The sequence below is a fragment of the Hydractinia symbiolongicarpus genome, chromosome 2, assembly GCF_029227915.1.
Source record: "Hydractinia symbiolongicarpus strain clone_291-10 chromosome 2, HSymV2.1, whole genome shotgun sequence".
Taxonomy (NCBI): Eukaryota; Metazoa; Cnidaria; class Hydrozoa; order Anthoathecata; family Hydractiniidae; genus Hydractinia; species Hydractinia symbiolongicarpus.
Window position 1 is genome coordinate 22,298,232 of NC_079876.1, and position 15,767 is coordinate 22,313,998.

At 32.7% G+C, this 15,767-nt stretch overlaps 1 protein-coding gene across 1 annotated transcript in view; it reads right to left on the bottom strand.

The window, feature by feature from the left end:
* Positions 1 to 671: 671 nt before the first annotated feature.
* Positions 672 to 15,767, bottom strand: part of LOC130630184 (uncharacterized) — a 34,655-nt gene continuing 19,559 nt past the window's right edge. The window contains exons 7-19 of the mRNA XM_057443580.1: positions 14,042 to 14,106; positions 10,616 to 10,707; positions 9,865 to 9,958; positions 9,339 to 9,416; positions 8,691 to 8,745; positions 8,139 to 8,285; positions 7,453 to 7,582; positions 6,743 to 6,890; positions 5,972 to 6,205; positions 5,042 to 5,159; positions 4,672 to 4,743; positions 3,848 to 3,982; positions 672 to 3,439 (exon numbers count right to left, since the gene is read on the bottom strand). Of these exons, the coding sequence (XP_057299563.1) occupies positions 3,261 to 3,439; positions 3,848 to 3,982; positions 4,672 to 4,743; positions 5,042 to 5,159; positions 5,972 to 6,205; positions 6,743 to 6,890; positions 7,453 to 7,582; positions 8,139 to 8,285; positions 8,691 to 8,745; positions 9,339 to 9,416; positions 9,865 to 9,958; positions 10,616 to 10,707; positions 14,042 to 14,106 (1,547 nt within the window). The 3' untranslated portion in view covers positions 672 to 3,260. The remainder of the gene's footprint in view (positions 3,440 to 3,847; positions 3,983 to 4,671; positions 4,744 to 5,041; positions 5,160 to 5,971; positions 6,206 to 6,742; positions 6,891 to 7,452; positions 7,583 to 8,138; positions 8,286 to 8,690; positions 8,746 to 9,338; positions 9,417 to 9,864; positions 9,959 to 10,615; positions 10,708 to 14,041; positions 14,107 to 15,767) is intronic.

Consider the following 15,767-nt stretch of genomic DNA (forward strand, 5'->3'; position numbering starts at 1 on the left):
TGAGGAGATTTAAGGAAAAAAGTTGTTGAAAAATCTACGTTTGGAGGAGATTCGAGGAGTTTTGAGGAGGCTTTCAAAATTGAGGAGAATTGCGTTTGAATTAGGCCAGTTTCAGAAATTAAACATCCACAGAATACAGTAATTGCGTACTCAAACCAATCATAATTGCAAATTTCAATTTAAGAATATTTATTCGCGGTTTGTTTCAATGGATTCAAAAGAGTTATTTCGTTCTTATGCTTTTCTATCCTCCAAGTTGTAGTAAATATGAAATTTCGTTTTTTTCAACTGAAAAATTTAAGTGCATTTGATCATTAAAGAAATATTCCGCAACACGCTAACATTAGAGGTATCAGCTTAAAAGTTTAAAAGAAAAATAGGTGATCTATTTTCCACTAAAAATAAAAACATTTTCGAAAACAAACGTTCAATCCTGCGCATATTCACTTACTATGTAAATATATTAACAAAATACACCATACTAACTACAAATCAGAATTGTGATCTACTGATGACTAGGATATCATGCTGTTTTAAAGGAGGACTGGCATGTCTTGTTTTGTCAATGCTTTAAGACTCAGGTTTTGTAAATAGGAGGGGTGGTAAAAATGGTCAACTAAAAAAATGTTATAAAAACAATTATAAAAAATCAACTATAAAAAATCATAAAACAAGTAAAAAATTTCGTATATATCAGTGCATAAATTTTTCCCCTACTGTATCGGTATTTTGTTTTCAAGTCTTTTGACATTTGGTGGGTGTGTCTCAGTCAAAACAAATTCCATCATACCCCAATTAATTGATTGAAATATGCCATATAGTTTTACCTGAGTGGAGCACAAAACTTGCTTTGCAGAGAGAAAAAACACATCCTATAGTAACATTCACAAATTTTTTTTATGCCACAAGCTGTCCTCGCCACTGGGTGACAACCATCCATTTCGTCCAGCAATATAACAAATTCAACAAAATAAGTTTAGAAGAAAACGTTTTCGTTTAGTAATCCGTCCCCACACACTATAATAATTATTTCAGACAAAAGGTTCCCAGTGACTAAAGAACTTGAAATTCAACAATTATCCAAACGCCTCGTACAAACCGTATCTAGGAGCGCATTCAGATAAACAAGTTCCTCACAAATTCCGAAATCTCATTGGCTGTATTGCTTGGAACAGTTTAAGTTCTTCACAACATAAAATCTTCTGGGAAAAATTTCTCACTTTTTATTTACATTTGGTAATGTATATTGTTTTACCATGATTTGCGAGGATAAGGGTTGGTCTACATCTAACAATAAATTCGTCCACAATGAGAAACTATCTTGAGCTGAAGATTTCGAGGCTGTCACGAATGGTAAGTTCACATCTTCTCTTTTTCGCTTGCAAGCCTTACTTTCGTTGCTTGTCTTTTCATAATTGGTGCATTCTTGGTCACTAGATGCGTCGTGAAAACTATGATTGGACGATTTGTTAGTGGCCATTTATTAGGAGATATAACCTTATTATGATGTATTAGTTTCGTTGTTTCTAGATAAAACTATAAATAAATTAACATGTTTCAAGACGGCAAAAATAATGAGGCATTTATTTCAAGTGACAAAAGATGAAATACAAACACAGCACAAAACATCCTAGATTTAACTACCCCGAAAAACGTTTGAATGGCTAAAGCTATGTTGATGAAAGGAATAGTAAATAAAAGAAATTGATTGACAAGGATAAAAATTTGCTGGTATCAGCAATTTTGATGACATTTTTCCGAAACCACATTTAGCCAAACAACTCCCAAAATGGAATTTCAAAAATTTTATGAAAAGTTGCTACATACAAAAAAAATAAAGTCGCCAATTTTTAGCCTTCTTGGAGGTGTATTTCAGGAGTTATAATTTAAAAAGTGAGTTGTGATGCAATCCAACACCAATTAACAAGGCGCAAAAATTGATGTATTATATACAAAAGTTCGTGAACTTTTTCAGGATTTGTGCCGCGTGACTAGTTGGCGCTACAGTTACAACTGTCCCATTCGGTATAATGAAAGCAAGTTGTACTATACAATAACAAAATCAACTGCACTTTTGAAATGCAAAACACCGAGTGGGCCATTACTGAGCAGTGGATGCGAGTTTTTTTTCACACATCTTGGCTATTTTTGCAGAGTGACATTATCGGCCGAACGACGAGAGCGCTTTATTGGTCCTTGATTAGCCGACCCGTGGTGGCGTTAATTTTGGCCACCTCTGGGGGATTAAAGCTGTATTTTACAAACCTCAAAGGCTTGACCGATGTTAAATTTGTGGAAGCGATGAAGAGTAAGAAATTTTTGACGAAATATACGGACCATACAATATATTTAATTATAATTCAGATTCTAACACTTGCAAAGAAAAAAGTCAATGTAAATCCTGATTTTTATTTGCTTGCGATTCTCTATAAACTTTCTTCGACTTCAATTTTTGGTCTTCCTTTTGGTCTTGGCAATATTAAGGTTGAAACAAGGACTGGCGGATCAAGGACCAAGAAGGTAAATAGAATATGGTAAATAATTTACAGCGCTGTAAGAATCAAATTTGTTTTAGCTTTCAGGATAAAACGGCAAATTTATTGTCTACGCGAGAGGGTTAGATTTTGAGAATTAGCACCTGTAGGTTGCCGGAAGACGCATTTAAACTTAAGAAAATCGATGCAACGGACTGGTTTAAAAGGGACGAGGAACTGTTATTTTGACTGTTATTTTTGGTACTATTATTTTTTCCCATTTTCTAACGGCATTGTTTAACATAAGTGTATATTCATGATTTCGCTGATTTTTTGTTGTTTCGCTGATTTTCATAATTTTGCTGATGTTCATAATTTTGCTAATTTTTCGTTGTTTTATTAAGATTATTAAACGTCCAGCATACTTTTTCTCACCATTGATAGTTTAGTTAATCCTTTTAAAAAAATATTTTAAACAACTCCCTTATATAAAGGTAAAAAGAAAGAAAGAAAAAAAGTCGTAAGAACACATAGATTTCATTAAAACTTCATATAAATAGCATGTGTATAAAACAAGTGGATCTAGCGCTAGTTCTTTTGCAAAACTACTGTCAGCAACTGTTTACTTCGTCAACAGAATCCTCCAAACATCTTTCTTAAAGGATTCATTCGATAGTGCTATTTCAGTTTTCTTTTTTCGTTCATGTGAAGAATCGACATTTAGCTGAAGACATGATGGTCTTGAAACTTCTGCTGCAACGTTCAATAAAACTCAATGCCTTCTCATTAAAAGTACCCATATATATCATTACTCTCATCAGCATTCACAGGGTCATTGCAAAATCCATTGATGAGTACGACAATCTCTTCAGATGTTTTGAGATTAGGTACGTATAGCTTCTGCGCAGGAACGAACGACAAAACAATATCTCGATCGAACAACCCGTTTAAGGTGGAATGTAGGACTAGAAGAGTGAAAAAAATTTACATAAAAAAAACTTTTATCAAGAAAACATGAAAAAAGTATTTAAGTAGGTTTTAGTAACAACTATGGACGAAAGAAAAAATGCCCTGGAAATTACTACTGTTGCCCCGAAAAACAAGAATTTCGCACAGAAATGCCCTTTTTTCTCGTACCAATGTTGGATTTATGCAACACAAGTAATTTCATCCGACGCAACATCGAGAATCATGTCACTTCTACATAAGCCAAATAACAAGAACAGCGGCGTTCAACAACAATAACAACAACAAGAACAAAACCATAACAGCAAGAACATAACAACTTTATCAAAAAAACAACGAATTGACAAAAAGTATAATTCACTTAAGAACAGAAATTGGGGAAACATCAGACAAGTTAATCCACCAACCGTCGGTCAATGACTTTTTCTCCTCCATCGAAACTAAATATAACACTCGCAAGAAATTACACGTGCGTAATTTACTCGCGCAAGCAGAAAAATTTCGAATGGCTGCAGCTTTCAAATCACCGTTCTCTTGTATGTCTAAACATAGAAAACTAAAGTTCACAACTTTATATTTTATTCACAACGCTTGGTCAAAGTTGAGTAAGATATTCGTTCTCAAGATGTTGACATTTTTAACATTTAATTATTCCGAATAACACGTTGTCTGGTCACAAAATTGTAGATATCTTCTATTGTCATAATTTTTGACCAGTAAAAGGATATGGCTTCAAACTTTTCTGACATAAGGGTGACAGAAATAAAATAGTATAGACCAAAATAAAATTCAAAGTGGTGCTAGTATTTAGTACCAGACCCTTTTCTCTTTCACGCCGTAACTTTAAATTATAAAAAAAAATTGGTTCAGTTTGTAAGTCAGTTCCAGTAGGTTTAATGATTAGGCTTACAAATTTCGAATGCAACTTTAATCCTTAGACTTCGCAATAGTGTTTTACCTTCTACCTCAACGTTAGTTAACCTGAGCACTTCCAGATGGGAAATTTAATTTCATAAGGACCTTGAGATATCTTGATATCCTAAAACAAGTTATGGCAAACAGAGAGCAAGTCGGCAATTCGCCTCTACTGCGACGCCAATTCGCTACTATGGAGTCGAAGTGTTAAACGTGAATATCTTGAAAATTTTGAAAACACTTCTTAAACACATTTTAAGCTAGGAAACATAAGTTTAACATCATTCATCACCTCGGATTCCCTTTAGCTACATACCTTCTTTTGTGACACAACTTATCAAATATCCATCATTGTATTGATGAGTAGACGCTGTGAGCACTTCTGTACCTGCATCAAAACAACGAAACACGGTTAGTAATGTTTTCGCTATTTGTTTGACTTCGATGACAATGACAGAGGTAATTTAGTTCAACGTATTCCTTCATTTTAGTTAAAAAGCCACTCTTTGTAGGTTGGCAAGACCCAGTTTAAGGTTCCCCGATTTTCCACCGTTTTTGCCTTGGATCAGCTAACAACCACGTAAATAAACATGAACGTGAATAAAACCCACATTTAATAGAACATTGGAAAACACAGATTGGTAAAAATTTACATTACGTAACTACAGTTCTTACGCGTAACATACCTTGCAAGTTATCTACCTTGTGTTGGCAAACACGCAAAGTCAAGTGCCATTCGACTTGCGCATTCTTCGGTAGATTGATCACACATGCAATATTAAGCAGGTATCTCTTTGGAGAAAACTAAAATTGTTAGGTGACAGGTAAGTAACAATAACCGCTAGAATTTATATCGATATTCTCGGTATTATTGATCGAATTTATGTGTGGATTTATAATGTCGTTTGGTGGAGAATGTTTCTGTTCTTTTAACGTGGTATGTACCCAAAACAAAATAAATCAGTTGAGGTCGTTGTGGAAATTTGATTAACATTCAAAAATTACGTCATTAAGGATCGGTCTTTAATTTTTTGTAAGTCGGAGTGAAAAGGTCTAGCATTGCATATTTGTTTATGGGATTTGACCATAAATATCAAAAACATATGCAGAATTAATCATATTGAGGCCGGATATTGACGGGCTCTGAAAGGCTGTCAGTTAGAACATTTGAGGAAAATTAGGATAAAAAAATTAGAATGACGTCGTCCAAGATGACACCATTATAATTTATAAACCTGGAAAAAGGCTAAAATAGTGAAAAATAAATTTGTATTAAGAAGAAGGGTTGCAAACGTTTTAGATATGTGTAAAAATACTTTATAAAAGCAGAAATATGATTTTGAAAGGAAATATGACTTTTAATAAAGATAAAGAAAAAGAATTGTCCAATTTTCCCTGACCACCAGATGAGTCACCATGGCGACAGACCAAATTTTTTTGGACTATTTTGAAGCTAATTAAAAATGAGGAAAAGTCACTCTAGTAAAATCGGTACTTTTCCACTTGTTATCCGCAGGACACAACATAAATTTTTTTATAAGTAATATTTTTTTAATATTTTTTTATAAGTAAAGTTTTTATACTTGTATAAATATTCGGCTGATCAAAACACTTACCATTGTCTGACTTTCAAATAATCTCTCGATAAATTTGATTGACTCTGGTATTGTAATATAACAAGTAATGCAACCATAATCTCTGGATTCGCACCGCTTCGGAGCAATCACCTTCGACACAACATTCACATGGTGGAGAGATAACAACGCCTCCGCGTCAACACCGTTAGGATCGAGTTCTAAAGTGAATGGAATCAGGCCAATTGAACCAGAAAAATACACATTTTTACCAACCTAAAGAAAGAAATTAAAAACAAAACAACCAAAATAAAAAAATAAACAAACCGACAGGCAGAGAGACAGACGACAGACATTTCCACAATGAAATATAACAACTGAACTAAGCGCAATACTACACGGGTAATTACTGTATGGTGGGAAGGGAATCGTGTCAAAAAGAATTTCATAGCGGGAAGGAGTCGGTTCACAGGAAAATTTAACCTTAACGACCTCGTTTCGATACAGAGTGAAATGAATGACAAAATTTTCGGCTATGCTCATCTAGTCAGCCTGTAAACATTATATTCTGGAATCATTTCTTATCGGAATAATAACTCTTGATAATAAGTGAACACAGTGTGAAACCTAGTACGTTTTTTCTGCAACACCTACCTGCTATATTGTGTCAATTTGGAGTAAAAATCAAAATTTGTTAAATTCTTGATTAGACAACCTAAGATCTCACAATGCCCGGCAAACAACGGCGGAAGGGAATAACTCAAAATCAAAAAAAGCCCGCAACAGTAACACCCGTATAAAAAATCCGATTACTTTAACAGCCTGACTATATGGTCCGATATTAGCAGGTGCCCAATACGATATACTTTGAACATGCAGCGCCTCTCTTGTGTCAGTAGTATTGATGTAAGCTTCTAATTTGAAGACAATATTTGGAGGTGATCGTACTTCTACGCAGACTCTAAGAATGAAAAATGAGTGCTGATTCAGCATCCACCTAGCTCAAATTTCATGCTGTCAATAATGACATGTGACAACAAATACAGTAACATGGATTTCCAGCAGGGAACTTTCCATTAACGCGTTCCTACTGCAGTGTCTGTGCATGCGCATTAGGATTTTTCAGCTGTAACGCTAGTGTTTTGACAGCTTTAGAATGCAGACGCGAATCAAATGCAATAATATAGTTAATTACTTTAGTTCCGCCAATTTCACAAATCTTGCGAACGTTCGCAAGATTTGTGAAATTGTGCACTGTTCGCACGTTTTTCAAATGGTGCTTATTTTGTTCAGCGAATTATAATATGGGGTTGTTTTAAGTTTCACCGTCTGACATACAAGTGACTGAAAATAGGTAAACAAGAAATTTTAAATATGGACAATGAAGTGACGAAATTCTCCTTAGGTGAGGGGATATTCCGTCCGACTAAGAATTTTGTTAGACGAATACTTCATCCGATAAGGTATTGTCGTTTTTACGGAAGACTTATTTTTATTAAAGTAATTGTAAAACGTCATCTCACCTTGCTGGAGGATTACTCTCGAAATAGTTTTCATATACAGAATTAATTCTTGCAAAATCATTTATATCAGAACAAAATATATGAACTAAGCAGATATCTCTCATGTTGTATCCATTGCTTGAGACAATATCTAAAAAAGGTGAAACCACCATTAATGGAGTTCTTCATATCAGGGTTGTACATACTGCACATGCGTCATGACTTTGTACACATGCGCAGTGGATTATTGAACACGCGCAATAGTTCTATACTCATGTGCAATAGTTTCATTTAGGGTAAATCGTATTTACGTGATTATTTTGAGGGTAAAATGAAATCAACATCGAAATGAGTTTCATCTCGCCCGAAATCGTGTAAACTTATATAAAGACTAGACAAGAGACTTCGTGTTAAGGCTGCTTAAGATTACCCTACAAATTGTAAATGTAATAACGCATATTAATATTAATTTAAAAACAGTTTTTAATCCTTCAAAAAATTACATGATTTTTTGATTGACGATTTGTTGTTATAGCCTTAAATGATAAAACCCGTGATTTGACTAGATAATCAAGGAACATAACCTTACAATTGCTAAACCTGGACAGTTTAAAAACAAATGCCTTTCTTGCCTTCCCCAGATGATCTAAAAAGTAGAAACATGTAAGACGAATCGCAAAAAAATAATTTTTAACCCAGTGAAACACCTTGTAATTTTCCCATTGTTTCTCTAGTTGATTCTTCAATCGTTGTTTCTTTTTTGTGCATGCAAACCAACTCAGCCAGCCACATTTCATTATTCGTCTTGCATATGTATGGCTTATTCCGGATTGCTGGTACATCAATGGAATGACCTAATTATCAAGTTTATAGCACCATTAGCAACTATTCTAAATGTAAGTCTAATTGTTATAAGGAATTAAAATCTTTATAACAACCTTTAAAAATAATTTAATTAACGCGATTTACTTTTAACTGACAACAGCTAAAAAACGCTTTTTAAATTTTAATTACAGGTTTTAAATAGTAGCTTTGGGCATTTAATTACCGCGAATTTCTGAGTTAGAAGGGGTTTCCCTACTTATAAATAAATGTAACAGCAACCACTAAAAAAGTTAAAAAAAGGTGCATAACGATAACAACAAAAACGACGACGGCGAGAACAAAAATGAAAACGAGCAGGACAAACAACGACAGCAACAACAACAACAACAACAACAAAAGTTTCGTGTTCCAAAAATTACAAGCAAGAGTTATACTGTGTTTGACTGGTGTCTTTTCCACAGATTTCGTGTCGTTACTTGCAGTAGTTGACTATAATAAAATACACAATATAAAACAAGGCATAACAAGAAATAAAAAAAAAAATGAAAAGAAAGAAATCACGGCCTTCGTGTTTTTTATCGATATACAATTCAAAAAGCAGCCTTAAGACGGTTACGAAATGAAATTAGTTTTTAATTTCAGCGACTTGCAGTCGATTAAGAAGATTTATAAACACTGATACAGTTTTAAAAATGTTACACAAGTTTTTGTGACTCATTGTTGCTTAAATTTCTTTCTTTTCATCTTCAGTCCGGGATCAAGCTTGCAGGGTATAGAAATTCTTTGCTTTAGCAGGTGTTCTCATTATCCGGGGTTTAAATTATCGAGGGACCTTTATGAGAAAGTGTTAGTGAAAATTGAAGGGGAATACAAAAACAATTCGAGTTGAGATAAAGTCGGCTTATTAATTAACAATTTGACAGTGAAAAGAAAAAAGAACATGAAGCGCTACCACTAAAGTACTTTAATTGCAGCTCATTTCCACCATCTGCACTCGACAGACCCGATATTTTCGTAGCCTTTATATATAATAGCGAAATAAATTAATGCATGAAAAATATAACTATAACAATTTGTTTTACCGTTTGAAGCTTTTCCATCAATGCTCTTAGTTCAACATACTGGGCCGAATGCATATTCACTAAACGTAATGGCGTTTTCTAAAAAAAATAAAAACAGTTATCTATTTACTCAGTTTTATTAAAACTCCCAAGACAACCTCCGAATTTTAATCTGAATAAAAACAGGATGGTATAATCAGACAAAAAGCTTGTTGTGAAGTATCATTCAAAGGAAACTATGCTAAAAACCTTAAATTGCGCTAAATTGTTCTCACTCCTTCTATTACATTTTCTATGTGGGGTGTATTAATATAAACATGTACCACGAGACAATATGATAACAAGCTATTATTAAACTATTAAACTAAAAATCGAGCACTATATTTACTGACAACCCACGGTTGGTAAAATTAAAAAAAATTGAATGATAGAATTTCAGAGCACGGCTAAATTAAACCATACTGTTTAAACAGAGACGAAGCAACATTCCATTTAGGTCCCACAAGGATATCAGAAGTTGAAATCCGAAAACCATGAAAAATAGTACCATCTTTTTCTCTTCCAAATGCATCTTTTTGAAAGTCAGATACCCGACAGGTGCAAAAGCATCGTCAGAATGGATTACCAATTCTTGCTCGTCTCTGTGTTAAAATTAGAGGAAAATACAAAATAGTACATTAAAAAAAAGCACATTCAAAGGTTGAGGGTGAAATGTGTATATTGTTGGTTTGAGTTAAAGAATCCTCTTTAAACCAGATATTTAATAAGGCAAAATCCCCTTAAAAATAATAGGAAAATTTCAGTTCTAAAAGCTAATTAATTGGCATCTTCTCCGTAGTAAGTTTCACCTTTTTATTCTTATATTAGCATTCTTAGTGAAACTGAAGATATTTGGAAAAACGAAGTATTCTTTTAACAAAACAAACGCTTAAATTGCAATTTTCGCTGACTCCTAATAAAGTTCTTATAAACATAATTCCAAGCTCAGATCCATAAATTTATTAGCTTTTCATGTTTTTTTTAGGTTGGTAGATTGTGTGGATCTTGAAATAGAGGTTGATTTTAAAATTTCCGTTGGGTTCTTTCTGCATTCATTTAAGATAGATACAAATATTTTGTTTTGTATTTGTTTGTAGTATTTTGCAGTATTGTTACCTTTGTAAACCAATGTCATGTTGGACGTAGATAAAAATAGCATAAAAAAAGACATATATGGCAGACGCACCAGGTTACACTTGGATGTTCACCGACAAAAATATAACACCCTATTTTATAAGAGTTTTAAAGTCGCTACTTACATAACAATCCTTTTCTTAAACAAATGACAATCGAGTGTCATTGTCTCGTACTCGCCTCCTTCACCACAAACGTTTAGATCAAACTTTCTTTTCTAAAAAAGTATGTGTTGACACCAATTGTAACATCTCAAATTATGTGGGAATATTAATATCAGAGTAACTCAAGGGTAACATATATTGGAAGAGATAGATAAAACAGTTTATGTTGTTTTTATTAACCGATAGTATTTTGTTTGGGTTTGTACAACCCAGGATTATTTTCTGAAGACTTTCTTGTGACAAGGTTGTAAAAGCAGGTTTTGATAAAGAAAAAAAAACGTTCGATTTGAAGTTCATAGTATCAGTTTTTTAAATAGCTGCATGTACAAAGAGAAAACAAAACATTCAAATATCATAAATATAATTTTTAAACATTCTGTTAACCAAAGTGGATTCATTCTAAAGAACTCAAAAAACGAGTCACAAAAATTCAATGCCATTTTGCTTGTTGCTCATTGAATTTCCGCGCCCGAAGGCGTAGGAAATTCTTTAAAACCGTCGTTTTTTTCTTTCGGAGCATTTTTTGAGAAAAAATCGACCCTGGGATTTCACGTTCTTCTGAGAGGAGGATAGTATTGGTATAACTGACTAACTAACTAACCCTGTCCCAAATGGTCAATTGCAACGTCACAGATTTAAACTTCGTACCCAAGCTCCCTAAGTACGGGGAAGTCATCTAAATAACGTTTCAGGCCAAAATTGGTATTTGTTTTTGACAAAAATTGGCAAAATTAACAAAAAAAGTATGCTGAACATAATGGTGACATCAAAATTTTGATTTTTGTCACCTAAATGCTATTTTAGGCCAAGATTGGTCCAAAAATTAAGACACTTCATTTTCGGCCAAATTTGGCACAGTTAAAGTATGCTGAAAATGATGATGATACAAAAGTTTGATTTTTTGTCACCTAAATGTCATTCCAGGCCAAAATTTGTCAAAAAAATTAAACTACTTTATTTTCGACAAAAATTGGCACAGTTAATAAAAAAAGAATGTTGAAAATGATGGTCACATCAAAATTTTGATTTTTTGTCAACTAAATGCCGTTTAAGACCATAAACCTTTCAATCACAAGACTTTCAACCATAAATGATAGGCTGTGTTTTTTGTTAGCAATTTTTTTTAAAACGCGAGTTTATTATGACACGTTTCGTTTTGTTTGCGTTTGTTTGTGCTTTATCTTCAGAGCTTCATGCACCAAAACTCTTTGAATGTTTGGCATGATAACAGAACAAATTAGCAGGTTGTCATCAAATATTTTGGTAGCGAGCGGAAATTCTTAGAGCCCCCAGGGCTTCTTGTTTTGCTGATTAATGGCGTTTTATGTGTGCTCAATTGAACATGGATTTAAAATTATCAACATTTTTGATCATAAAATGGATGTACCGTTTTTAATATTTTGCAAAGGACGTTTTTCACCACGGTTGTTTGAACTGATTAGATCTGACATGTTATTGCTGTTTACTTGATGCCGTGTGATATGATTATAAACTTTCGATCTTTTTGCGATCACTTAAAGAGAAATAAATTGGATGGACGTCTTACTAAGAGTTGAAATGGCTGTTTTTCACGTAGTATTTCAAAATTTCGGATTTACTGCAACTTGATTTTTGAGTCTGTAAGTATGTAGCTAGCTATGTTTTAACGATTCTTCAGCGATGTTATTCGTTTGCATTTGTAGCTACCATTATGGTTCCTATCAGGTTAAAAGTTATACCATGCTGGATAAAGCCTGTAGTTAAGGCTTTTTAGCCAATCAGCGCTACGGGTTTCCCGTATAAACCTGTTGTAAATAGCATCAGTTAATAATTATGACATATTACAGTTGGCTGGATCAAGCACGGTTTTCATTGAGCGATGAGTAGCGCTAATTAACATTAAAATTTTTCTTCTAGTGAAAACATGATTATTGGAGTCAGTTAGCATCGACATCAAAAGAAATCTTTTGGGAACATACATGCCGCAATATTTTAATTATTTGTAAACAAATTTTGTTGTAAAAAAAATTATGGCTAAATAATAAACAGCAACTTTTTTTATGCACAGTTTATCATGAAAACCATAAACACTATCAAAAGACAGCATTTGTCCTTAAATCTCAATTCATTTATCAGATTTGTGGACATATCGTGCTGCTTAAGCTACCTGAAAAACTCTTTAACCCAACATATTCTATTATTTCCATCTGAATTAACAGCACAAGGAGCCTTTTTTTATGGATTTCATTTAACTGATTAGTAATAAGCTAGTGGTTAGTTTACTACAACTACTTTTGGTAGTTTTATACTCCAAACTACTTTCGTTAGTTTTACGACCAGTAGTGTAAATACTCAAAACTACTTTTAGTAGTTTTTTAACCAGTAGCATGAATACTCAAAACTAATTTCGGTTATTTTACGACCAGTTGTGTGAATACTCAAAACTACTTTCGGTTATTTTACGACCAGTAGTTTGAATACTCAAAACCTAGCAAATGAGCACCAATTCTTCTACAATCAAAATTAGACGAAAATTAACTTTTTTCATTAAAGGAAAAACATCAAAATGTATTTAAAAAAACAACACAATTTTCTTTCCCGTAATAGAGATCAAAAACACATTTAAATAAATCAAATAGATCTTTCCCGAATTTCTTAATTATGCTAATCTCAATTAAAGAGGTCGATACTAAAAATGATTCTTATCCCTAAGTTCCTTAGCAAAAGATAGAACAAATTAGCTAATTTCGGTAATATTTCTGTTCGTTAAGTGCCTCAATTGCGAGCTGAAAGTTACGGTCAAACCCTTCAAATAGCCGAGCTTCCTAAAAATAGCCTCGTTTTTAAAATAATTATTTTCTTCAAATCTAAATAAAATCCAACCAGAATATTATATTGCTCTAAAAAATTTCATTTTTGTCATGAAAATTTAATATTCTATCTAAATATCCTTATTTGAAGAGCATAGAACCATTATAAATTTTTGGATGACGTCATAATTATTATAATTTATGAAATTCGGGAAAGGTGTATTTATATCAGATAATCTACACAAAAATTTTTGTGTTGCTCAGTTTCAGCAATTATAAAACTCGAATGCTCGCGCGAAACTAGAAATAGTTTACTCATTTGATTTAGTGCGTTTTGAGCTTTATTAAAGATGCGGCTTTAAGGTGTTTTTTCTAAAGAAGGATTGGTACAGGGTCTGTTTTCTATCTTTGTTTCTTGCATGCAGATATAGTTGCTTAAAGATAGTTTTTATTGTACTATATTTAAAAATCCTCAATCATGTGGCTTGATTAATAATATAGATATATAGTTAAAACGCTTACCATATAAAGAAGGTAAATGAGTTAGAAATAGATATCTGAAAGACTACCCTACATTAGAAAGATGTAACTTGCTCACCATATCAAGGAGATGTGACTGCATATTTTTCAAATTTTTGCCCAAGTGTTTTGAAGGAATTAAACCTAGAATAATAATTTGACTATAACATTTTGATGGCAACAAATGGCAGTAGTGGCTGATCGCACAACAACAGTGATCACAACGATGATAATTAAAACAACAACAACAAAAACACAACAGCGGCAACATATAAATGACAGTAGCGACAACAGGAACTGTGACAATAAAACAACGACAACAACACCTAGGATGGCCGTAAACGTCATTGATGATACAACAACGACAAGAATGACAACTACAAGAAATAAAAAAATCATCACATTAAATCAGTGACGCTCTCTAGGAAAATCGTCCACTTCTATTTTTAATTCGTATTTTAAAAACAATAGAATTCCGTAATTCGTATTTTTAAAATACGAAAATACGCGTACTTTTTTTAAAAACTGTCTTTCGTATTTTCAAAAAATACGGAATTCGTATTTAAAAATACGTGTATTTTTAAATACGAAATTCGTATTAAAAAATACGCGTATTTCTAAAAATACGCATTTCTAAAAATACCCTGTAGATTTAAAATACAAAGACATAAAAAAGTAATGTCTGGCTAGGGATCGTCTCCGAGATCGTTTCATTTTTTATACGAATTGAAAGTTGCCGTATTTCACTCTAAAATAACGAGAAAACGTCCCGGCGAAGCTTAAAGTTGCCGTATATCATTCTAAAATGACAAGAAAACGTCCCGGCGAAGCTTTAAAGTTGCCGTATATCATTCTAAAATGACAAGAAAACGTCCCTGCGAAGCTCTATAGTTGCCGTATTTCGTTCTAAAATGACGAGAAAAAGTCCCTGTGAAATCATTGAGCTAATTTAACACCTACTAAACACAAACTTGTAAAATTGAGTAATTTTTCTATTCAGTTTATTCAACCCACTCACTTGATACACGTAATAGTTATTTTTAAAAATAGAATTTTGTATGTTGTATCTTTAAAAATAGAATTTTCTATTTTTAAAAATAGGAAATAATTTTTCAAAAATACGAAATACGAATTTTGTATTTTTAAAAATAGATTTTCGTATTTTTAAAAATACAAAAATTTGTATTTCGTTTTTTTAAAAATACGCGTATTTTATAATACGAAATCTGTATTTTTTAATACGAAATTTCCGTATTTCGTATTTTTTAATACGAGAAGAGAAGTGGTCGATTTTCCTAGAGAGCAATCACGGGTAACGTGATTAATTTATTTATTACAGCTTGAAATGTTCAACGACACACAGCAAATTTAATTATTGGCAAAACCAGTTTATAAAACGAATATCCCAAATATATGCTAATCATCATCAACCCAATTTATTCAAGGCTAAATGAATGTTGTGATGTGGATTTTTTTAGGGGATGTTTGTGTGTTTTTTTAGAATGTGCAAAATATAATTTTGTTTTCATTGTTTGGCTTTATAAATCTACTCCAGTAGTTGCTAAAATTAGCTATATCTTAAAAAGCGTCAAAAAATACATCATGTCCAGGTGATTTGCTTGAATACAGTTCGGAACTACAGCACTTTTGTATTCTATCATTAGGGTTTTTTTAAAAATACTTTTCTTATTAACAATCACAAAAATAAACACCTAGCCTCAAATTTGCTAAAAAAACAGACAACTTTCTAAACAACTGTTAATTCTAAAGCCGTATTGCTTAACGACTCTCCAGCTTCGATTTAC